Source organism: Trichechus manatus, unplaced genomic scaffold, assembly GCF_000243295.1.
Source record: "Trichechus manatus latirostris isolate Lorelei unplaced genomic scaffold, TriManLat1.0 scaffold00061, whole genome shotgun sequence".
Taxonomy (NCBI): domain Eukaryota; kingdom Metazoa; phylum Chordata; class Mammalia; order Sirenia; family Trichechidae; genus Trichechus; species Trichechus manatus.
Genome location: NW_004443997.1, coordinates 5,737,191 through 5,763,170, shown reverse-complemented (window position 1 = coordinate 5,763,170; position 25,980 = coordinate 5,737,191). Strand labels below are relative to the sequence as shown.

The 25,980-nt window shown below is 45.0% G+C and overlaps 1 protein-coding gene across 1 annotated transcript in view; it reads right to left on the bottom strand.

The window, feature by feature from the left end:
- MSI1 (musashi RNA binding protein 1) overlaps positions 1 to 25,352 on the bottom strand; it is a 53,001-nt gene extending 27,649 nt beyond the window's left edge. The window contains exon 1 of the mRNA XM_023733659.1: positions 25,038 to 25,352. Coding sequence (XP_023589427.1) covers positions 25,038 to 25,352 — 315 coding nt within the window. The remainder of the gene's footprint in view (positions 1 to 25,037) is intronic.
- Positions 25,353 to 25,980: the final 628 nt, after the last annotated feature.

Here is a 25,980-nt window from a genome sequence, read left to right as displayed (position 1 = left end):
ATCCCGGGGCGGGCCGGGGCCGGGGCGCGGCCGCACCCCCAACCCCAGCTCGGGGGCCGGGCCGCGGGAACGCCCTCCCGGAATGAAGCGCTTCCCGGTGCCTTCAAGGTAGCTCGGTTCCGGATCGGGGACCCCGTAGTGCTTCCTCGTAGGTCCCACTATCCAAAATTTAGGAGACCCCCCCAATCTCCCCGGGTCGGGCGGGGAGATAGTCTCAGCGCCCAGAAATCCCCTCACATTCTCAACTGGTGAGGATCCCTCCACTCCCCCAATCCAGAGTGAGGAGCCGCCCTCGGAGCCCCTAATTTCCTCCGAACCTAATTTAGGGTTACCCCTCAGCTGCCCTCAATCCACTCCCGGTGTCCCATATCCCCCATATCCATTTTGGGGAACCCTCTCAGCGCTCGCGTCCGGAGTAGGGAGCCTCCATCAGCACCCTAGTAGAAACTGGCTCCGTTTCCCCAGTCCCTCCTCAGCCCTTGCTGGCCAGAGTGAAAACCTCCTCTCAGCTCCCCCAAAATCCCTTCGGCCCACAGTTGTGGACACCCACCCTCACTCCATGGTCTGTTGACCCCAAACCTGGGATCCTAGTTTGCCTCCACCCCATCTCCTAGTGTAAGGGGTCTCCCCTGTTTCTCTCACCCCCTGGTTAGCATATAAGGGGTCTTGTCAGTCCCACTCAGACTCCAGTCTGAATTCGGGATGCCTGGTTCCAGATGCTCACCGCCCCTCCCCAACGAGGCTAGGGGAGAGGTCCAAGCCTCTTAAGAGTCTCGCGTTTCCAGTTTAGGAGCCCGAAGGCTCAGCGGAGGACCTTCCCCTCCGAATGACCTCTGTTTGCTGAGTCCCAAACCCCACCCCATCCAATGGAAGAACCTAAGCCGCCTCCCTACTGCGTTTGGAGTTACTTCCCCTGCCTCCCAGTCTCAGTTTGAGAACTCTCCCCACGGAGGCAAACGCCTTCATTTCCCCCCTACCCAAACCCCGTTCTTCTGGGTCTCTGAGATGCCCCAGCACCTTCACCCAAGGCCTCTGGGAGCCATCTCACCCACCCAGAAAACTCCCTCTCTCCAGTCTGGGAACCCGGAGAAAGTCCCTTCTGGATCACCTCCGGAGCCGGGAGCCTGTCCCCTTCTCGCCACCATTCCAAGCCTAAGGAGCCCTCACATCTCTGGCCGAAACCAGCCAAGAAAGGGTCAAAGGCAGCCAGTCCAGGAGGCTAAGGCAGCCAACCCCCGCCCCCCCCATCCCCATCCCTGCTGGGGATCTCAGTGCCACACAAGCCCCTCCCTCCCGACTCACCTCCTTCCCCCCTCCCTACCTTAAATCCACCTAGAGTAACCCAGTGACACCCTTGAAGACAAGCTCCTTGATGCTCACCTTGACATCCGTCCTCCATTCGCCACCATTTATTAATGTGCGCAGCAGCACTGGGCAACATAACCCTGACCCCTGGAATGGTGCCCATCCCCCTCCTCTTAGCACACCTCCCCTCCCCCACTGCAACCACCTCACGAATAAGAACCCGAGAGACGCACGATAATGGTTTCCTTGGGGACCTTCTGGGAACGCTCAGCAGGTAGATCCTACCACCCTGTGAGCATAACACTAGCGACTAACTTGCTTCTTCCTGTCCTTTCATCTTCCTACTCTACCCCACAGTTTCCCAGCATCCCCTGGAACGGGGTGGAGGGCACCCCGGACAGGGCGTTTCCCACTCTTTCAACACAAACGCAAACATCAGATGTGTCTTGGGAGAGACACAGGTGTGGATGAGCAAGCAGCACCTCCAGTGTTAGGGAACTGAGTATTCCTGGGTCTGAGCTCCCGGTTGCTTGGGTGTAAAATGAGGCCAATGGGGAGGTGCAGGGGGTGGGGAGCCCCAAGTGTCCAGGAGCACCGACCTGTGTGATAGTGCTCTTGGGCAGGTGGCTTGGAGGACAGGAAATGGGTAAGGATCATTTGTTCAGAGTCAGCCAAGCCTGTGAGTAATATCTTGAGATACGATCCATTTATTAGTGTCCTCATTCAGAACCTCCGAGGAGGACGTGTCTATTTCTTGTCAGTACCTGGTTTGTAGCACAGTAGTCAGGTGTGGGGTGGATTTAGAAAAGTCCCCTGCTGCTGCAGGCTCAGCGCAGCCTCACTGCTTCAGTCCACTTTGTTCACAGGAGGGACAAGTCCTTCTGGGGGTAGCCCTTACAGGACAATGCAACTGCAGATGCCTGATCCTCATAGGAAATTGAGGATCTCAGCGGTATTAAGGGAAAATGAGCTTTAGAGCAACTGGCCCAGACTCCAGAATTAGGAGATTAGAGGATGTGGTTCCAGCTATTTCTCTCTAGTACTACACACAGAGCATTACTCAGAGAATAGAGAATAATTTGCTTTATAGTTTAAAAAAAAAAAAAATCCTTTAGAAAAAAGCACTGGGCAAATGACGTTATGCCAAGGCACTAAGCTGCAACTTGGCACATTCATTCAACCCACAAATATTTATTGAACACCTGCTATGTGCCAGACACTGTCCTAGGTGCTGGGGATACAGCCGTGAGTTACCTTCAAGATAGTGTGGTACTACCAAAAGCTCAACAATTACTGTACAGCAAAGATGAGAAGATAAGGAGGTTGGGAAACTAGAGTACTGGAAACGAAATCATCAGAACTCGATTAAAGAGAATGCTGACACATTGTGAAAAATATAACTAATGTCACTGAACAATTTGCATAGAAAATTGTCAAATGGGAACATAATTTGCTGTGTAAACTTTCACCAAAAATACAATAAAATATTATTTAAAAAAAAAAAAAGAGAGAGAAAGTGTGGTACTGGCTTAAGGATAGACGTAGTGATCAACGCAATAGAATTCAGAGTCCAGAAATAAACCCTCACATTTATGGTCAGTTGATTTGACCATAAGTTTGGGTGCCAAAACCATTCCATGGAGAAATACCTACCTGTCAGTCTGCTTTTGTAAATATTACAGCCTTGGAAATCCTAGGGATTGCTATGAGTTGGAATTGACTCGATGGCAGTGGGTTTTTTGGGTTTATACCTACCTGTAAAGCTTGCTTTCTAGAGGCAGGAGTCAGATAATTTACATTTATATGTATGCAGTTGTGGTGGCCCAGTGGTTAAGAGCTCAGGCTGCTAACCAAAAGGGCGGCAGTTCGAATTCACCAGCTGCTCCTTGGAAACCCTATAGGGCAGTTCTACTCTGTCCTATAGAGTCACTATGAGTCGGAATCGACTCGACTGCAACAAATTTGGTTTTGCTTGTTATACACACACACGCACACACGCACACAAACACATATATTCCTGGGTGGTGCAAATGATTAAGCGCTCGACTACTAGCTGAAAGATTGGGAGTTTGAACCCAAGCAGAGGTGCCTTGGAAGACAGTCCTGGCAATTTGCTTCCAAAAGTTCACAGCCTTGAAAACTCTATGGAGTAGTTCTATTCTGCACACATGGGGTCGCCATGAGTTGATTCTGACTCATAGCAATTCCATGTGGCAGTGTAGAACTGCCCAATAGGGTTTTCTAAGCTGTAATCTTGACGGGAGCAGATCACCAGCTCTTTCTCCTGTGGAGCTGCAGGGTGGGTTTGAACTGCCAACCTTTCAGTTAGCAGCCGAGAGCTCAACCATTGTGCCACCAGGGCTCCTAACAACACATACACACACACAGACGTAATATGCCAGTCAGATGTTGGTGAGTGCTATGGACAAGGAAGACGAGGGAGCGTGGGAGGCATGGGAGACAGGGTGATATGTAATTTGAAATCAGGCGAGTTCTCATAGGGAGGATGATGTTTTAGCAACGTATGAAGGACATGAAATACACTAATCTACCGGACTATCCAGAGCTTTCATTTAAGCAGAGTGTCTGCACCTCTTAAGAGCAATAATAATTGATATTCATAATTGCAACTTTCATGGCACTAAAAGAGTGGTTCCCAAACCTTCGTGTGCATAAAAATCACCCAGTGATTTTCAGTAGTTCCAGGGTGAGTGGGGGGCTCTCAAACCTGCATTCTTAAACAAGCAGCTCTATCAGACGATTCTGTTAACTGTGGTGCTCCTTGGCTCACTCTTGAAGAAACAGTGCTCCAAAATACCCCGAAGAGTCTTCTAGAACAATAACAACACAAATTACAGATTAAATTACAGCCTGTGTGGTTTTAGAATTGAGAGTATTTGTGTTCTCATTTTTTGAAAATGCAACGCCCAAGCAAAGCACTGGATTATCCAGATCACGTCATTTCTTGTCCATTTGGGAGACAGGAATATTTGTTGTAAACTGATTAGCAGCTATACATTTATAATAGTCTGTGTTATACACACATGCCATTTTTTTTTTTTTTCCCTAATTTTTCTCTTTTCTTTTTCCTTCGCTCAAGTTGCTGGACTCAATCAATGGACAATTGGCCAGAATAGTGAGATCACTTGACTGACTCAAAAGATCCACAGGTTAGTCCTGGGACCACCATGTTTCTGGTTGGCTGAGTCTGGGGACATCACTCAGCTTTCTGAGCTTCTGTTTACTCTCAGAGTTGCTACAAGACTTAAGTAAGATCATGTATATGAAAGCATCTTACAAACTCTTAAGCACTATGGAAAGGTAAGGAAGCTCTGTGATCAGTCATTCCCCAATCCAGTTAATTTGGTTCAACTCAAATTCAGTTACCCTCAAGACAGTGTGGTACTGGCATAAGGACAGACATATAGATCAGTGCAATAGAATTGAGAGTCCAGAAGTAAATGCTCGCATTTATGGTCTATTGATTTTCCACGAGGGTGTCAAGACAATTGGAAAAGGGGAAGAACAGTCTTCTCAACAAATGGTGCCAATATCCGTATGCAAAAGAATTAAATTGTACCGCTGCCTCACACCGTGTAGAAAAATTAACTCAAAATCAATCAAAAACTTAAGAGCTAAAACTATAACACTCTTAGAAGAAAACATAGGTGTAAATCTGCGTGACCTTGGGTTAGGAAATGGTTTCTTAGATACGAGACCAAAAGCACAAGCAACGAAGGAAAAATAGATAAACTGGACATCATTAAAATGAAACATTTTTATGCTTCAAAGGATACCCTTAAGAAAATGAAAAGACAATCTATGAAATGGGAAGAAAATTTTTGCACATCATATATTTGATTAGGGACTGGAATCTACAATATATATATAAAGAAGAACTACACTACATTGATAAAAAGATAAATAACTCAATTAAAAATGGACAAAGGATCTGAATAGACATTTCTCCAAAGATGACATATAAATGGCCAAAAAGCACATGAAAAGATGCTCAACCTCATTAGCCATCAGGGAAATGCAAATCAAAACCACAATGAGATATCACTTCATTTCACCCCTAGGATGGCTATGATAAAAAAAAAGAGAGGTAATAACAAGTGTTGGAGAGGATGTGGAGAAACTGAAACATTCGTACACTGCTGGTGGGAATGTAAAATGGTGCAGCTGCTTTTGGAAAACAGTCTGGTAGTTCTTCAAAAGGTTAAACATACAGTTTCCATATAACCAAGCAATTCTTCTCCTAGATAATTGAAAACTTACGTCTATACAAAAACTTGCATACAAATGCTCAAAGCAGCATCATTCATAATAGCCCCAAAATGGAAACAACTCCTATGTCCATCACTTTATGAACTGGATAAAAATAAAATGTGGTGCATTCATACAATGGAATATCATTTGTCCAAAGAGAGGAATGGAGTACTGATACATGCTACAATGTGGATGAACCTCAAAAACATTATGCTAAGTGAACTGGACTATAAGACACAAAATGACACTCACGAAGAGTGTGCTTCTTAGTTCAAGTAGATACACGAGACTCTATGGGCACCTCCTGTCCGGAGGCGAGATGAGAAGGCAGAAAGGGATAGGAGCTGGTTAAATGGACATGGGAAAACTGGGGCGGAAAGGAGGAATGTGCTGTCACATTATAGGGAGAGCAGCTAGGGTCACATAACAATGTGTGTATAAATTTTTGTATGAGAACCTAACTTGAGCTGTAAACTTTCACCTAAAGCACTATTAAAAGAAAATTATGCTAAGCGAAGGAAGCCAGTAACAAAAGACACCATAATACGTGATTCCATTTATATGAAATGTCCAGAATAGACAAATCCATGGAGACAGAAAGTAGATTAGTGGTTGGTTGCCTAGGACTGAGAGGGAAAATGGGGAGTGACTGCTAATGGGTACGGGTTTCTTTTTGGGGTGATGAAAATGTTCTAAAATTGATTATGATAATGGTTGCATAATTCTGTGGATGTACTAAAAACTAATCCTACACTTTAAATGGGTGAGTTGCATGGTATGTGAATTAAATCTCAATAAAGCTGTTGCAAAAAAAAAATCACTTACCTGTTATAAATCTTCCCCTGATGCCAGTGCTTATCCATCAAAATGAATTTACTCTTTTCTCCCATAGCACCTGTTTTTCACCTTTATTATTATTATTATCTAAAGATTATTAAGCAGTCAGTATGCAGTGAGCTAAGTACTTTTCAACAGCTCTATGAAGTAGGTCCCTATTACACAAATCAGGAAACTGAAAGCACATTGAGAGGTAAACTTGCTAATAAAAATCAGATTGGTAGTAAGTGGGGGAGTTAAATTTGAACTCGAGTTTTGTCTTAGTTATCTAGTGCTGCTGTAACAGAAATACCACAAGTGGATGCCTTTAACAAACAGAAATCTATTCTCTCACAGTTTAGGAGGCTAGAAGTCTGAATTCAGGGCGCCAGCTCTAGGAGAAGACTTTCTCTCTCTGTCGGTTCTGGAGGAAGGTCCTTGTCTCCTCTCAACATCTGTGGCCTCGGCGTTCCTTGGAGATCTCCACATGTCGTGGCATCAATATTCCCCTGGCTCTAGGAGGTTCTCAGCGCAGGGACCCTGTGTCCGAAGGACGTGTTCTCTGCTCCAGCTCTTCTTTCTTGGTAGTAGTGAGGTCCTTCTCCTCTCTGCTCGCTTCTCTCTCTCTTTATCTCCTGTAAGATAAAAAGTGTGACTCAAGCAAGGGTGTAACCCTCTTGTAAGGCCGTCAATCAAGATGTACCACACACTGACAGAGGTTAGGATCTACAACATCACAAAACGAAGCATAATTACATCGGAGGACAACCACACAATACTGGGAATCATGGCCTAGCCAAGTCGACACATATTTTGGAGGGACACCATTCAATCCATGACAGATTTGATGGCAGAACTTCCACCAGGAATGACTACATTGTACTACCTGCCCATGTAATGCGTATACGCCACCACCACCACCAGTTGCCTTCAGGTTGACTCTGACTCGTGGCGATCTCATGCGTGTCAGAGTAGAACTGTGTTCTGCAGGGTTTTCAGTGGCTGATTTTTCAGAAGTAGGTCACGAGGCCTTTCTTCTGAGATGGTTCTAGGTGGACTCGAACCTCCAAACTTTGGGTTAGCAGCCAAGCACCTTAACTGTTTGCACCGCCAAGGGACTCTAACCCACCTGTTAGAGATGGTGTGGACTGCTATGTTGGAAGAAAAACTACTTCAGGGCAGGGTTCCTGTGCTTAATCTCTTTGCACTCTCCTCCACCCCATCCCCATCCTCAGGACCACGCCTCAACAGTTGCTTACTGAGTATTTGCCTAAACCCATCACTATACCAGGGCTGGAGGAATTGATGGTGAATGATATACAGCTATCCCCACTCTCACAGGGCTTACAATCCAGAGACAAATACACCCAACTGCAATCTAGAGACAAATACAAAAGTTTTATATATGTATTTTGAACCGGGTCATTTTAATCACTGTAAACATTCAGTGTTATTGGTAGGTTCTATTACTATGCCTATTTTACAGATCAAGAAACTGAGACTTGGGGACCTGAAGTGACAAGCCCAAACTCACACGGCTAGCAAGTGTATGAGGCCAGTGTGAGAATCCAGCTCTGCAGATTCAAACATCATGCTACCCTCTGTTTCCATTTTTCCCTCCTGATTTTTCCTCCCTGCCCTAGCAGGAAGGGAATTAAATAAACTATTCTGCTTGCCCAGCTGAGAACACCCACAGTCTGTCCAGACCTGCTGATGCCCCCACTTTCTCCCTGTCGGTTCCAATGACAGCCGGAGCGGGTTTGATGTGCTGGTGCAAAGGGGATGCTTTCGGAGTTTTATGGTTTCAGCAACTGAAGTCGCCTCGCTGTTGTAATTAACTATTTGATTTAGCATGGTCAATTAATAATCCCACGATTCTGGGGCTGAAGACAAAGATACTAAGAGCATGACTCCTTTACTTATGTATTTATTTTGTGTTTATTTTGGGAAACTGAAACTGCAGACCTGAAGAACAGAAACCGCAGGTCTGTCAGTGGTGGCTGTGGGGGCGGGGATGCCCGGCGCTTGGCAGGGGCTTCCGGTTACACTCAGGCAGGGCATAGAAAATGAGGGTCTGGTGAGAGGCGAGGGTCCCATCACTGAGCCTTGTCTGGGGAGCAAATCGCCCTCTCCCTAAAGACCAGGTTTTCAGAGCACCCAGGCAAGTAGCTTTTGGGGTCAGCGAATGTTGTGGAAAAAACCTTAGATAAGGAGGCAGGAGCTTGGGGCTCCGTATCTTTCTGACCTTCAAGCTGGAGCTTCCCCTCTCTGAGCCTCAGTGTATTCCTCTGCAAAATGGAAGGTGGTCAGATTATTTCAGAGATGGATTTCAGTTTTTTAAATTTTTATTTATTTTTTATTTCAGTTTTTCTACTGATTAGTAGTGGCTAGGACTGGGCAGGGACAGAATGATGTGATTGATTAGTGATGTCTGCCATGGACACAGGTAATCAGGGAATAGTGGAAAGTATGCTATATATTTTCCTTCCCTGGGCCGATCTCTAAGTCTTTTCCTGCTTGGGTCTTCTAGAGACTCTAGAACACGAAAGACAAGATCAAGAGCTAGTCAGCCATCCCTAGAAGTCAAGCAGCCAAGGAAAGAACTACCAAAGTGTCAATTTTATTAATAATAATAATACATGATTCTATACATGGAGGAAAAGATCTGGAAGGATTTACCTCAAACTATAAACCATTAACATCAAACCGTTAACATGACAGGGGGCTGTGTGTTAGTATGAGGATGGATTTTTTCTATGAGTATGGATTCATCTTACGATAAAAAAAAAAAAAACAGTAAAAATAATTCGAATAAGACTGCTTACGGCTTGTTCAAGACTGTTCATAGCAGCTTTATTCCTAATAGGTAGAACTGGAAACAATCCAAATGTCCGTCAACAGGAGGATGGATAAACTGTGATACATTCATACGATGGAGTTCTACACAAAAATTAAAAGGAACAAACTACTGATACATGCAACAACGTGGATGAATTTCAAAACCACTATGTTGAGCAAAAGCAGAAATAATTACTGTATGATACCATCTGTATGAAGTTCTAGACCAAGCAAAACTAATCTATGGGAAGAGACACAGAGAAGCTAGGATAGTACTTATCTTTAAGGGGGAGAAGAGCAGATATTAACCGGGAAGCAGGAGAGAACTTATGTTCTGTTGTTGATGATGTTGTTGTGTGTCTCCAAGTTGATTCCAAGTCATAGCTACTGTATAAGACAGAGTAGAAACAAAGAGTCCCTGATGGAGCAGGAGAAAAGGAGGCTGCAGAGCTCAAATTCTAGTAAAAAGACCAGACTTCATGGTCTAACTGAGTCTGGAGGAACCCCGGAAAGCATGACCCCTGGACTCTCTGTCAACCCAGAACTAAAACCATTCTGGAGGCCAACTCTTCAGACAAAGATTAGACCGGACTATGGGACATAAAATGATACCCGTGAAGAGTGTGCTTCTTAGCTCAAGTAGATACAGGAGACTAAATGGGCAGCGCCTGTTCAGAGGTGAGATGAGAAGACAGAGAGGATCAGGAGCTGATTGAATGGACACGGGAAATCCGGGGTGGAAAGGAGGAGTGTGCTGTCACAGTACAGGGAGAGCAATTAGGGTCACGTAACAATATATGTATACATTTTTGTATGAGAGACTAACTTGAATTGTAAACTTTCACTTAAACTACAACAAGAAAATAAAATGAAATAAAAAAAGACAGAATAGAACTTCCCTAGGGTGACTGGTGTGTTTGAACCACTGACCTTTTGGTTAGCAGCAGAGCACTTTAACCACTGCACCACAGGGTTCCTTAATGTATGTTCTGGAGGATGGAAATGTTCTGCATCGTGCTGTCCAACAGTAATAAGATGGAAGCCACAAGAGCAAGCCACGTATGGAATTTTAATTTTTCTGGGAGCCACATGAAAAAAAAAGAAAAACAGGTGAAATTAATTTTAATAATATGGTCAAAATATTGCAGCCCTGGTGGTACAGTAGTTAAGAGCATGACTGCTAACCGAAAGTCAGCAGTTCAAATCCACCAGCCACTCCTCGGAAACTCTATGGGGCAGCTCTCCTCTGTTCTGTAGGGTCACTATGAGTCAGAATTGACTTGACGGCAACGGGTTTGGTTTTTTGGGTTAGTCAAAATATTATAATTTCAACATGCAGTCAATATAAAATTATCAATGGGATATTTTGCCTTTGTTTTTTACATTCTTTGATATCCAATGTATATTTTGCACTTACAGCACTTCTCAGTTCGGACCAGTGACATTCAAGTGCTCAGTAGCCACATGTGGTGAGTGGCTCCTGAGGTGGACATTACAAGTCTGTAGCTTAATCTGGGTTGTGGTTATGCCTAAAAATTCATTAAGCTGTACACTTAAATTTGTACATTTTGCTTTAGGTAGATTATACATCAAAAAAGAGAAAGATACTTTACAAAAAAAGGTAAGATGAAAACATTTTGAAAGGGGATAGGGTGAGAGAGAAAGGAAAAAGCAAGAGAAAGAATGAGATACATTCATTTCATGGATTGGATTGTGTCCCCCAAAAATATGTGTCAATTTGGCTAGGCCGTGATTCCCAGTATTGTGTGATTGTCCATCATCTTGTCATCTCATGTGACTTTTCTATGTGTTGTAAATCTTACCTCTATGATGTTAATGAGGCAGGATTAGAGGCAGTTATGTTAACGAGGCAGGACTCAATCTATAAGATTAGGTTGTGTTTTAAGTCAGTCTCTTTTGAGATATAAAAGAGAGAAGCAAGCAGAGAGACAGGGGAACCTCATACCACAAAGAAAATAGTGCCAGGAGCACAGCATGTCCCTTGGACCTGGGGTCCCTGTGCTGAGAAGCTTCTAGAGCAGGGGAAGATCGATGACAAGGACCTTCCTCCAGAGCCGACAGAGAGAGAAAGCCTTCCCCTGGAGCTGGCGTCCTGAATTCGGACTTCTAGCCTACTGGACTGTGAGAGAATAAACTTCTGTTTGTTAAAGGCATGCACTTGTGGTATTTCTGTTGTAGCAGCACTAGATAACTACGACAATTCATAAATCTATTTCCCAATTTAACAGAAGAAGGAAATCCACCAGTGCTCAGAATCCCCAAGACTAGGTCAGAAAACCGTAAAAGATCAGATTTGGTAGAAGCTAATCAAGAATTTAGTTTTCAGTCTTCAACACTGTATCCCAATTTTCTAGCATATTACATGTAACATGGAACTAATAATGGTAAAAAATAGATATTGACAACTTTATTGAGCCCTTGCCATACGCTCAGTGTCTTAGTCATCTGTGCTGCTATAACAGAAATACCACAAGTGGATGGCTTCAACAAAGAGAAGTTTATTCTCTCACAGTCCAGTAGGCTACAAGTCCAAATTCACGGTGTCAGCTCCAGGGGAAGGCTTTCTCTGTCAGCTCCGGAGGAAGGTCCTTATCATCAGTATTCCCTTGGTCTAGGAGCTTCTCTATGCAGAAACCTCAGGTCCAAAGAATGCACTCTGCTCCCAGCATTGCTTTCTTGGTGGTATGAGGTTCCCATGTGTCTCTGCTTGCTTCTCTTTTTTATATCTCAGAAGAGATCGGCTTAAAACACTATCCAATCTTGTATACCTCATCAGTATAACTGTCGCTAACCCATCTTACTAGATCATAGTGATTGAATTTACAACACATAGGGAAATCACATCAGATTACAGAATGGTACACAATCATACAATACTGGGAATCATGACCCAGCCAAATTGATACACACATTTCTGTGGGGACATAATTCAATCCGTGTCACTCAGGATGGTGCTAAGAGCTTTCCTGCATGATCTCGTTTAATCCTCCCAACAACTCTCTGAGGTTGGTTCTATTATCTTTCCATTTTGCAGATGGAGAATCTGAGACTCAGTAACTCGCCCAGGGTCATCCCACTTGGATGTAGCGAAGAGGGAATTTAAACACAATTATTTCTGACTTTTGGCCTGGTATCTTTAACCATTACCTCCACCGAAGCTTGCAAATGCTTTACTTGCTTTAAAAAAAGTAAATAAATAAAGGAAAGCAAATGAGGAAGAGTGGATTCAGGGTTATGTCTATAAATAATAGCACTCTTCTCTACGGCCTTCGGATATGCTCTCTGGAGTGGGGGAGAAAAGGCTGGAGTTCCGTGGAACCTTCAAACTATCTCATCTGAATGCCCATGGAAGCGTGTGTCACATGGGAATGTCATTCATCAGAAGTGTCCCAATTTCAAAAACAGAACAGCTATCATGGAGATCCTCTGATGCCCCCTTGTTGCTTTACAGATAGAGAACTTAGAAGTCCGGAGGCAGAAGAGTCTTGCTCAAGGTCACACAGCTCCTTAGTACTCAGTGGTTCCACCTTTGCATCTTTGCTTTCCATTGAAGGAATTCAAATATGCCTTTTCGTCCATGTCAGGCACTATGGAGGTATCCAAAACTGGGTAAGACTTGCTGCCAGTTCTTGAGGAATTTACGCTCCAGTAAAGGGACAAAGGACAAATTATATAAAGCCAAGTATGAAGGCCTTGAGAGAGCTCTGGAGGCTCAAGGGAACGTAGCTGATTGGAGAGGAAGGGAAGGCTGCCATTTGAGCTGGATTGTAAAGGCAGAATGGAGGAGTGAGTACTCCCTGATGAAGAGCTAGTGGGCACTTCATGTTGGCTGCATTGTGTATTCCATCTGCCTAACTAGACTGGAAGCTGCCAAGGGCAGGTGCTGTGTCTCTGTTTCCCTACCTCTCGCCCACCTGACCTAAGCCACGATGTTTTCAATCACCACATATGCATGTGAAAGCTGGACAATGAATAAGGGAGACAGAAGAACAATTGATGCCTTTGAATGGTGTTGTCGAAGAATATTGAATATACCATGGACTGCCAAAAGAAGAAACAAATCTGTCTTGGAAGAAGTACAATCAGAGTGCTCCCTAGAAGCACAGATGGCAAGACTACGTCTCACATACTTTGGACATATTATCAGGGGGGATCAATCCCTGGAGAAGGACATCATGCATGGTAAAGTACAGTGGCTGCAACAATGGGCTCAAGCATAACAACAATTGTGAGGCTGGTGCAGGACCGGGTAGTGTTTTCTTCTGTTGTACATAGGGTCGCTATCAGTGAGAACTGACTCGATGGTACCTAACAACAACATGCCATGGTACTGGGTCTACATTAAGACTCAACCAATGTTGGGTGAGGGACACGGGATGGAGCTCATTCATCAGAAGTGGGAGGAGAAAGGTGCATTCATTCTTTCATTCAGCAAATGTTTCCTAACTACCTATTATGTACCAATCATTGTACTAAGTGCTTTGCCTGGGACTTGAATCAAATATACAAACTGTCACCAGGCCCATCTCTACCTGCTATAGCATCGACAATAATGGTAGTAGTAGTCGTAACCACAACTACCATTTCTCACATGCTTACCATATGCCAGATGCTTTGCTAAGTGATTTACATTGACTATTTAGTCCTCCCCAAAAAACTATAAAGTAGGTACATTTATTGTCTTCCTTTGACAGAAGAGGAAACTGAGGCACGGAGAGGATGTGTAACATCCGAAGGCCACACAGCAAAGTAGGAAGCTGAGATCTGAACACAGGCAGCCTCCCTCTAAACCACCCTTAAATCCAATCACTTCTATGCATCTTCTTGTTCACCATGCAAGTCTAGGCACCACTAGCCCTCAGCAAGATGTCTATGACGGCCCACCTGATCTTCCTGTGGCCACACTTGCCCTCTACCCCAACTGAAAACCCTTTCCTGCATTCATAGAACAAAATCCACACCCCTTACAATGGCCTACAAAGCCCTGCCTGATTGGACCCATGCCTCGCTCTCTAGCCTTATCTCCTCCACAGCCCACCTCCTCCTCTTCCTTCTGGCCTGGAAATCACCGAACTCTTAACACAGGACCTTTGAACAGCATTCACTCATCCTGGAGCACCCTTCCCCCAGCCTGGAGCACCCTTCTCTCCCTTCAGTGTCTGATTAATTCCTTTTCATCTTTCAGATTTTGGCGTACATGTCACTTCCCTACAGAGATCTGCCCCGATCGCTTCTCTGATCCTTTATTCCTTTGCCTTTTACCCATTTCTTTTCCCTTGTAGCACTTGCCACACTGTTTTTTGCGTGTGTTGCTTGGTTAATGTCTGTGTCTCTCTAGGTCATAAGCTCCTGGAAGGTAAGGACTGTTTTTTTCTTGTTTCTCATTGTATGCCTAACACCTGTAAATATTGTAGAATGAACAAAATAGGTAAATAGGGTGGTGGACACATTGCCCTCTTTTAACCCTAAGTAATAATAACAATCAATGTTATTTATTGAGCACTTAGAGTAGGGTATGCACTTTCACATGCTATTTCATTTACTCGTTATTATTATTTCATTTCACAGATGAGGACACTGAGGTTCAGAGAACTCTCACCACTTGGCCAAGGTCACAAGGCTGGTAAGAAGAGGAGAGGGACTTCAACCCTCTCTACTCCAGACACTTCTCCCTCATCCTCCCACACTGCTTCTCAGAGGGCAGGGTTGGCAGATTCCAGGACTGTCTCTTCCTGTTTCCCTCTCCTGTCCCTTCCTTTAGTTCCTCCTATGACAGGTTCCTCCTTGAACTCTTTAGCCAGAGGAAGAAGATTAGAAGGTCCGTAAGAACCTTGCTCCTTGATATAGTAGTGATGATCATTGTTATCGTTTACTAGCTGATTACCAAGTGCCAGGCACTGCACTGTCATCATCCCAAACAGCCCTCACAACTACTCTATGGAATAAGTATCATTATCTGAGACTCAGAAAAGCAAAGTCACTCACCTGGGCTCACACGACTGGGAAATAGATGGAGCCAGGATTGGAACTCCTGTCCTACTGACATCAGACTTTGTGACGCAGAAGAAGGAAGTCAGATCCAACCTGGAGAGTTCATCCCTCCGTGGCACTGCAGTCACCCTGACTGACCCTTTAGAGGGAGCACTGACCTTACTCTGCCATCTGGATCAGCAGGTGCCAGAGAAGGAGGAGAGCCCCTGGGAGCACTCAAAAAAAGACCAGACCTTCTATATGTATTGTTTTTATCTTGTCTTTTTAAAATTTCCTTTTGTCCTGGAGCAAAGGAGAATGAAGAACAGCAAAGACACAAGGAAAATATTAGCCCAAGAGACAGAAAGGGCCACATAAACCAGAGACTTCATCAGCCTGAGACAGAAGAACTAGATGCTGTCTGGCTACCACCAATGACCGCACTGACAGGGAACACAACAGAGAGTCCCTGATGGAGCAGGAGAAAAGTAAGGTGCAGAACTCAAATTCTAGTAAAAAGACCAGACTTAATGGTTTGACTGAGACAGAAGGGACCCCAGAAGACATGGTGCCCGGACTCTATTGGCCCAGAGCTGAAACCATTCCCAAGGCCAACTCTTCAGATGAAGATTAGACTAGACTATGGGACATAAAATGATACTTGTGAAGAGTGTGCTTCTGAGCTCAAGTAGACATGAGACTAAATGGGCAGCTTCTGTCCAGAGGTGAGATGAGAAGGCAGAGGGGGTCAGGAGCTGGATGAACGGACATGGGAAATTCAGGGTGGAAAGGGGGAGTGTTTTGTCACAGTACAGGGAGAGCAACTAGGGTCACATAACAATGTGTGTATAAATTTTTGTATGAAAGACTAACTTGAATTGTAAACTTTCACCTAAAACACAATAAAAAAAAATTTTTCCTTTTGTGTGTATGTTTCATAACACAGATAGCATAACAGCACAGTTTTCCATGTGTATACTTTGTAAATAAGTAAATCTACATATATTAGAGATATGGGCTCAAAGATATTTTTTTCTCTTAGGAATGTATAATCACAAAAATTTGGAGATCATTGACTCAGACACCAATTTTTTTTTTTTTTAAATATTTTATTGTGTTTTTAGTATAAGTTTACACAGGAAATTAGGTGCTCATTTAACAATTTCTATACATATTGTTCAGTGACATTGGTTACATTCTTCACAATATATCAGCATTCTCATTATTTCCATTTTGATTGTTCTGTTTCCATTAATCTGGCTTCCCTGTCCCCCCTAGCCTTCTCATCTTTGGTCTAGGGTAAATGTTAACCATTTGGTTTCATTAGACGATTATTTTAAGGAGCATAGTACTTACGGGTGATATTTTTTTTATGGGTCAGTCTGAAGGACAAGTATTAAAAACAATTATTCTACGATATCTGCATACAAAAGAATTAGGTTGCACCCCTCTCTCACACCATATACAAAAATTAACTCAAAGTGGATCAACAAGCTAAATGTAAGAATTAAAACTATTAACACTCTTAGAAGAAAACATAGAGGTAAGTCCTCATGACCTTGGGTTTGGCAATGAGTTATTAAATATGACACCAAATGTACAAGCCACGAAAGAAAAATAGATAAATTAGATTTTATCAAAATTAAAAACTTTTGCGCATCAAAGGACACTATCAAGAAAGTGAAAAGGCAACCTACAGAATGGAAGAAAATATTTGTAAATAATATATCTGATATGGGTCCACTATTGAGAATATATAAATAACTCTTACAACTCACTAATAAAAAAGACAGCTTAATTTCAAAATGGGCAAAGAATCTGAATAGACATTTCCCCAAAGAAGATATACAAATAAATGACCAATAAGCACATGAAAAGACATTCATCATCATTAGCCATAAGGAAATGCAAATCAAAACCACAATGAGGTACCCTTCATACCCATTAGGATAGCTATGATAAAAAAGGCAGATAATAACAAATGTTGGTGAGGATGTGGAGAAACTAGAACCCTCATACATTGCTGGTGGGAATGTAAAACGGCTCAGCGACTTTGGAAAACAATCTGACAGTTCCTAAAAATGTGAAACATAGAGTTGCCATACCACCCAGAAATTCCACTCCTAGATATATGCCCAAGAGAAATGAAAACAGGTGACTTCTATAGGAATGTTCATAGAAGTACTGTCACAATTACCGAAAGATGGAAACAACCCAAATATTCACCAAACTGATGACTGGATAGATGAAATGTGCTGCATACATATAATGGAATATTATTCAGTCCTAAAAAGAAATTTAAGTTCTGGTATATTCTACAACATAGAGGAACCTCGAAAACGTTACACTAAGTGAAAGAAGACAGATACAAAAGGTCACGTATGATATGATTCCATTTAGATGAACTATCCAAAACAGGGAAATCCATAGACAAAGCAGATTAGTGGCTGCCAGGGGCTGGAGGGAGGGGGGAGTGGAGAGTGACTGCTTAATGAGCAGGGGGTTTGTCTTCGGGGTGATGAAAATGTTTCGGAACTAGATGGAGGTGGTGGGTGCACAACATTGTGAATGTACCAAATGCTATTGAATTGTATACTTCAAAATGATTAATTGTATGTTATGTCAATTTTATCTCAGTTAAAAAAATAATTATTATAAAATGAATACTTGATGGTGATAAAAAAAAAATTAACAGCACAGAAGGATATTAAATGACCTGTCTCACTCCCCACTCCCAGTCCCCAAAGAGTGAGATAGTACTATTTTTTGTGTATTTTTCTAAATTTTTTTCTGTATCTACGGAAATGTGCAATACCTGTACATGTGGTATGTGGGTAGATATTTCCTCTTTCTCTTACACAAATGAGGCTATGCTGTGCTCAGCGTATTGTCTTTTTCTCTTGGTAGTATATCAATTACCATGCCACATCAATACGTTCTTCTTAATGTCTTTGTAGTACTCCATTAAGAAGCCCTGGTGGCATAGTGGTTAAGCATTCGGTTGCTAACTGAAAGGTTGGCGGTTCAAACCCACCAGCCTCTCTGAGGGAGAGAGATGTGGCAGTCCATTTCTGTAAAGATTACAACCTTGAAAACCCTTTGGGGCCGTTCTACTCTGTCTGATAGGGTCGCTATGCATCGACTCTATAGCAACAGGTTTTGGCACTCCATTATATATCTCATACTGTATGTAACTAGCCCTTTTTGATATTGGAAACCCTGGTGGTGTAATGGTTAAGAGTTTGGCTGCTAACCAAAAGGTCAACAGTTCGAATCCACCAGGCGCTCCTTGAAAACCCTATGGGACATTCTACTCTGTCATATAGGCTCACTATGATTTGGAATCGACTTGACGGCAATGGTTTGTCTTTTTTTAAATTAGGGAGTCCCTAGGTGTGCAAATGGTTAACATGTTCAGCTGTTAACTGAAAGGTTGGAGGCTGGAGTCCACCCAAAGGTGCCTCGGAAGAAAGGCCTGGGGATCTACTTCCAAAAAATCAGCACTGAAAACCTTTTGGAGTACAGTTCTACTCTGACACACATGGGGTCACCATGAATCAGCATCGACTTGATGGCAACTTTTTTTTTTTAAACATAGGTGGTGATTGAGTCTGTAGTGTGGACAAGACCACAAAGAGAGAATGAAGGGAGAAGAGGAGAGGGCTGTGATGGAGCGTTGGACAGCTCTGTCACGGAATGAATGGAATGATCACAGTGTGGCCGCTGTGTTTGGTTGGTCAGGCTGTGCACTGCACAAGGTCGGGAGTATCATCCACATAGTCTATGATATGAGCCAGGTCTCCCTGTCTCTCCACCTTTGCATCTGAGGACTCTATTTTCTCCCTCAGAGTCCTGAGTTATAACCCCAATCCTGACTCAGACTTGCCATGACTTTGACCTCAATTGTTGCATCTCTACATGGCATTGTGAAGAGTCTCTACTGCCCAGTAGGTGCCTGGCCCCATGGGCTTTGTGAAAATGATAGCTCCCCTCTCCCTCACCCTGTCTTACTCTAGAACTAGCTGAGAGTACCAGTGTAGAATAATGTTCAGGGGTCCAAACTCCTCCTCTGACCAGCCACCTGACTGCAGTGAAGTTCCCTGACCTCTCTGAGCCTCAGTTTCCTCAGTTGCACTGAGGATGTTCACAGCCCTTCACAACGGTGCACCGGAAGGGCCGAGCACGAGCACGGAGCCCAGCTTGGATCCTGCTAGCGTCATACGATCTCTCTGGGCAGAGCTCTGGGTTTGTGGCCACCTGCTTCTGGGTAGAACATTGATAGAGGGTGCTGAGGCCGGGAAGGTGAGGCGGAGCTGGGCCGCCCTGGGAACCCGGGAAGGAGGCGAGGCTGGAGTGGAAACAATTAGAATGAGAACAAACTGGCTCCTGAATAGAAGCTTTTATTCCTGCCGGAGAGGGCTTTGTTCCCCAAACACGTGACACACAAAAGCCTGTACTTGAATTCAGGAACCCTAATTGGTTCTCAGGTGGGGGAGGAGAAGGGTGTTCAGATTTAGGGATTCCTTAAAGGGGCAATACAGTGGGGAGCTGGGCTCAGGGTTCGTCCTCACTGTCAGGGGGAGGGCGTGGGGAGGTAGGGGGAGAGAGCTGGCCTGGTGGGGGTGGGGCAGCTGCTCAGAAGAGGAGGAGGAGAGGAGGGGAGGGGAGGGGAGACGGGAGGAGAAGGAGGAGGTTGGGGAAACTCAGCCACCCTCAGCCCCTGGCCCAGAACCTGGAAAATAGTAGGGAGGGAAGGAAGGAAGGGAGGGAGGGAGGGAAGAAGGAAAAGGAAGGAAGGAAGGAGAGGGCAGAGAGGGAGGGTCAGAAGGAGGAAGGAAGGAGAGAGATTGAGTAGCTGAATGGAGGAGGAAGGAAAGAAGGAAGGAAGAGAGAGGGTAGAAAGAAGGGAGGGAAGGAAGGAGAGAAGAAGAGTGGTTGAATAGGGGAAGGAAGGAAAGAAGGAGGAAGAAGAAGGGAGGAAGGAAGGAATTCCAAACTTCTTACCATGTCCCACAAGGTCTTGCCTGGTCAGGCCCTTCTTCCCTCTCCAACCTTGTCCCACCACACTCTTATTCTTTTTCCCAGTGCTCCAGCCACACTGGCTGACTTTCAGTTCCTCAGATACCCCAACAGACATCCTGCCTCAGGGCCTTTGCACCTGGTGTTCCTTTGGCCTAGCATACTTTTCCCCCAGGTCTTCTTGGACCCCCAGACTCTAGCCCATCACCCTGTTTTACTGTCTTCAGGGCATTTAACCACTTACTGAAATGACTTGACTACTGTTGGATTCCGACTCCAGAAAAGCAGGAGGACCATGTCTGTCTTGTGTTCACCACTATCCCCAGCACCCAGCACAATGCTTAACACACAGTAGATGATCAAAAAAAACCCTGAGGCTGCCTAGCTGGCTGAGTAGGGGAGGGGTAGTGGCTGCAATAACTCCCATGCTTTCCCTGCCCAAAACCATTGTTTCAGGGTCAGCTAGAGAAGGGTTCATGCTCCCCTTTGAAACTTTCTAATTCTATGGCCTTGGGTAAGTCACTTCACCTCTCTGACTTCATTTTAGTCTTCTTTTAAAAGTACATAACACCCCCCAAACTATTGCCCTGAAATAATCTTTAATCCTCAAACCAAAAATATCCCCTGAAGTCTTCTTGAAACCAAACAAACGAACGACAGAAAAAAAAAAACGTTGCCATTGAGTCAATTCTGACTCATAGCAACCCTGGACAAAGTAGAACTACCCCATAGGGTTTCCAAGGAGCAGCTGGTAGATTCGAGCCCCTGACCTTTTGGTTAGCAGCTGTAGCTCTTAACCATTTCACCACCCGGGCTGTAAACAATAGTTTAGCTTAACTAGTAAAAACGTCTGCCTTGAGCATTATGCTATTTTAAGAACTATCTATTTGGGATCAAAGTGACCACAGCAACTCAAAAGGTTAGACAGAAATCTTAGGGGGCAGTGAGTTTATGTTAATGGGGAGGAATAACTCAGAAAAGGAGGGCGAGAATGATTGCACAACTCGAAGAATGTAATCAGTGTCACTGAATGGTACACGGAGAAACTGTCGAATTGGTGTATGGTTCGCTGTGTGTATTCTCAGCAATAACAACAAATAAATAAATTTTTTTAAAGTACATAACACTGAGGTGTTATGAAGGTTGAAAAGAGAATTTAGCGCTGAGCACCCAAAATACAAAAACCCATTACCGTTGAGTGGATTCCAACTCATAAGGACCCTATAGGACAGAGTAGAACTGCCCCATAGGGTTTCCAAGGAGCGGCTGGTGGATTCAAATTGCTGACCTTTTGGTTAGTAGCCAAACTCTTAACCACTGCACCACCAGGACCTCACCTTCCTCAAAGATTACAGCCTTGGAGAGTTCTACTCTGTCCTATAGGGTCTCTATGAGTCAGAATCAACTCAATGGCAACGGTTAATCTTTAAGGAAGCAGACTGCCACATCTTTCTTCTAAGGAGCAGCTGGTGGTTCCAACCTCAGACCTAACACTTAACCGCTGTACCACCAGAGCTCCTCACTAAGCACAGGGCTGGCATATAATGTGCCCCAGATAAGCAATAGTCACATTGTTAGTAACAAATAGATGATTCTATGGAAAGGGGAAAGGGGTCTCTCATTCACTGGGCCCTGACCCTATGGCATCCACTCCCGTATGTCTTTTAGAAAATGCTTATAACAATTTTTGAATCAGATTTTGCTTGTCCCCATTTTACAGATAAGAAAACTGAGTCTCAGAGAGGTTAAGAGACTTGTCCAAGGTCACACAACTGGTTAAATGGCAGAGCCAGCATTGCACCCAAAACCTATGCTTTGCCTATTCTACCCCGTGTGCCTTCTTTGACTTCCGGTGACAGGAGGATGAAGAACAAGGAGGGGTTCAGGACCCTGAGGGTGAGAACTTGGGCAGCAGAAAGACCCAGAGAGATCTGCAAGGATGACCTCCATTAGCATCCAGCCTTGTTGTATCAGTAGGTAGAGTCCTGAGTTCTGGAGCCGCAGGCCCTGTGCTTTCGTCACTTATTGAAAATTACATTGTAGCACTGGGATACAGCTGTAAGACAGATCCTACAGTCGTGCACTCACGGTGACAAGGAGGACCGAAACAGGAGGCCTGGTGGAATCCCTACTGGAGGTAGATGTTTAACCGTGCATCTCACACTTTGCCAGGGCTGATGGAGCCCCCAAACCTCCCTCTACACTAGAGCCAGGAATCCTGGTTTGCCTCGCCCAGGGGAGGGTCTCCACCCATCAGGTTGGTATTATCCAGGGTCCCATCCTGCTCCTAGCTCCAGCCTGGGTCTTGGGGGCAGGGGCCCTTTAACAATGTCATGCCCCCCTCTCCCTGCACCCACCCCCCATAATTAGCCAGCTAAAGAAAGAGCTAGCTTGAAATGGGACTGTGCAGGCCCAGTTTTGGGCCCCAGGCCGCTGGATTGGGGATTGTTATACTAATCGCCTGAGATCAGCAGTTCCCGTGTGCTTCAGATGGCAGGTAGCAAGTTGGGCTCTGCCCAGCGGCTGAGGCTGTGGGAGGGCCAGGCCTGCGCCTGCTTCCTGCTTCCTCTGGCCCACACCTCCCCCACTAGACTCGCCCTGCCTGTCCTCCCACCTGCCTGCTGGCTGGGAGGCTTGGCCTCTCCCAGAAATGTCCAGTCCAGCTCTTTCCACCCTCCAAAGAGAAACCGAGAAACTGGGTTTTGCAGCCACCTGCTTGCCTACAGGTTGGGTGCTAATGAGGGACACAGAAGCAGGAAGGAGAAGTCACCCAGCTTCTCCTTGTAGCCTACTCTCCTCTCCAGGTACTGAGCCTCATGGGTCTTTCCTGCTTCCCAGCTCTGGAAACCACACTGGGCAGTAGCTTTGCCACATACTATGCCAATGACTCTGCCTCCCGGATCCTCAGTTTCCTCATCTGTAAAATAGGTTGATAACAACAGTATCTACCTCAAGGGATCAGGATGGAATAAGACCAGGTCATCAATTGCTGCCATTAGTTGAGCACTTGATAGTGGCACCCACTATGTGCCAAGCACTAGGCTGAGTATTTTTACAGACATTATCTCATTTTAGGAGTCCCTAGGTGGCGCAAATGGTTTGCGCTCTGCTACTAACCGAGAAGTTGGTGGCTCACACTTACCCAGCTGCACAGCAGAAGAAAGGCCTGGTGATCTGCTTCTGTAAAGATTACAGCCAGGAAAACCCTATGGAGCTCTGTTCTATTCTATAACACATGAGGTCGCTGTAAGTTGGAATTGAATTGACTCCACAACAATGTGTTTGGGTTTTTCTCAGGTGGCGCAAATGGTAAAGTGCTTGGCTACTAATCAAAAGGTTGGTGGTTTGAATGTACCGAGTGACACTGCAGAAAGGCCTGGCAATCTGCTTTTGAAAGGTCACAGCCATTCAAAACACATGAGGCCACCATGAATCAGAATCAACTCAATGGCAACTTTGGTTTTTTTTTGGTCTCATTTTACCTTCTCAACTGCTTTGTGAGATAATTAGTATTATCACTCCCATTTCACAGATGAAGAAATCAAGGCCCAAATGAGCTATCTCGCCCCAGAACTACCTGAGCTGGTGTATCCTTGTAAGCTCTACTCTACAGTTTGGCATGTGACCCATTGATGGTGCAGAAGGTGGAGCTTGGATGAACAAAGATGCTCACGTAAACGTGTGTCATAGTCGTATATCTAATGTGCAGGAGAAAAAATATATAACTAGCATTTCAAAGCTGTAAAATCACACGTAGTATTGCTTCAGTCAAATATATTTAAGTTCACACAATGAGTAGGACAAGAATGGTTATAGCAGCTTTATTCACAGAGCCGAAACCTGGAAACAGCTGAGACATCCATCAACGGAGGAATGGATGAACAAACTGTGGTACAGCCACACAATGGGAGACTCCTCAGCCAGCAGAGAGAGGGGACAAATTACTGATAACCACGAATCTCACAGACGTGATGTTGAGTGGAAGATGCCAGACTCGAGTATACACTGTACGATTCCACGTATACGAAGTTCAAGAACAACTACAACGAATCTATGGTAACAGAAGTCAGAATAGTGGTAGCCAGCTGGGGAGGGTATTAATGGGGAACAGGGACCTGCAGAACCTTCTGGAATAATGGGTATATTCTATATCTTGATCTGGGTATCCAAAAGTAAAAATGCATTGAGACATACTCTTAATATTTGTTCAAGTTAATGTTTGGAAAGTATGCATCAATAAACCACTCAGTAATTTAAGTTTTAGAATGTAAATTCATTTAAAGAAAAATAGTGTCTAAATAGTCCAGGGGATATGCAGATATGGTCAAAAGCAAACAAAGAAAAAAAGTTCAATGGCTGAAATTGGGGAAAGTATCAGCATAAGGAAAAGGAACCTTGGTGGCAACAGTAAGAGCTTGGCTGTTAACTGAAAGGTTGGCAGTTCAAACCCACCCAGCTGCTCTGCGCAGAAAGACCTGGCGATCTGCAGTTCTGCTCCGTCACACAGGGTCACTATGAGTCGGAATTAGCACCCAATAACAACAATCAGCAGAAGGAGCGCCTTCAGAGTGCCAGATAAAATACAGGGTGCCTAGTTAAATTTGAATTTCAGATAAACAATATTTCTTTAGTACAGTAAGTATTCCCAAATAATGCATGGGACATACTTATACTAGAAAAAAAAAATGTTGTTTATCTGAAATTCAAATGTAATTGGACGTCCTGTATTTTTATTTACTAAATCTGGCCATCCTGTCCTCTCAGGACCCCGCCCCGTCTCGCAGCCCGGTGCCCACCGTAGGCGGGAGCGCCCTGCGCGGAGCAGTCACGCCGGGCGCAGCCTGGCAACGAGGCCACAAAGGGAGCCCGGGAGGCGGAATCTTTCCACATGCCTGATCAATGGGGGCGCGGAGACTGCAGCGCAAACAGGCCTGAGACAGGCGCACAAAGAGGAGGCCCCTCGGCCGCTCCCGCCTTCCATTGATCCTGGCTCTTTGTGGCTCGGACAACGGGGGCGCGGGAGGCGCCTGGCAGGGACTTGGCCCGTTCTCATTAGGGGGAGAAGGCCCGAAAGGACCCCCGCCCCGCCCCGCCCCGCCAGCCCTCCCCATCGTTCCTCTTCCCCTGGGCCCCAAGCCTGCGGCCTGGGGATGGGCAGGGACCCTGGGCAATCAGAACCCACGAAGATCACAGGGCAGGGCTAGGGTGGGGTTGGGCCGGGCCAGGGAGGGCCCTGTGTTCCCGAAAGGTCTGGGGCCTCCAGTAGGGCTGACCACCCAGACTCGCCTCCTGAGGACCCCCAGCCTACTCTGGGAGGCCTTCTCTGTCCCTCTGGTTACAGGCTGGCTAGGCATAGAGCACAGTGTCTTTTTTTTTTTTTTTTTTAATTGAGCAAATATTTATTGAGTGCTCCAAGCTGTTCCCACTCTCCCTTCCCACCATGGCTCCTTAAACTGGCCAGCTCCTCCTCCCAAGTGTCACCTCCCTGGGAAAGCAGCCCTGACCCCTCTCCCACCCCAGGCTGGGTAGGGAACCCCCCCTTTCTTGTTGTGCCCCCCCTCCAACACCCTGCTCTTCAATCATGATAGGAACAGCTTACAATTATTGAGTACTATGTATTCTGTGGAGCCCTGGTGGCGCAGTGGTTAAGAGCTCGGATGCAAACCAAAAGGTTGGCAGTCTGAATCCACCAGCTGCTCCTTGGAAACTCTATGGGGCAGCTCTACTCTGTCCTATAGG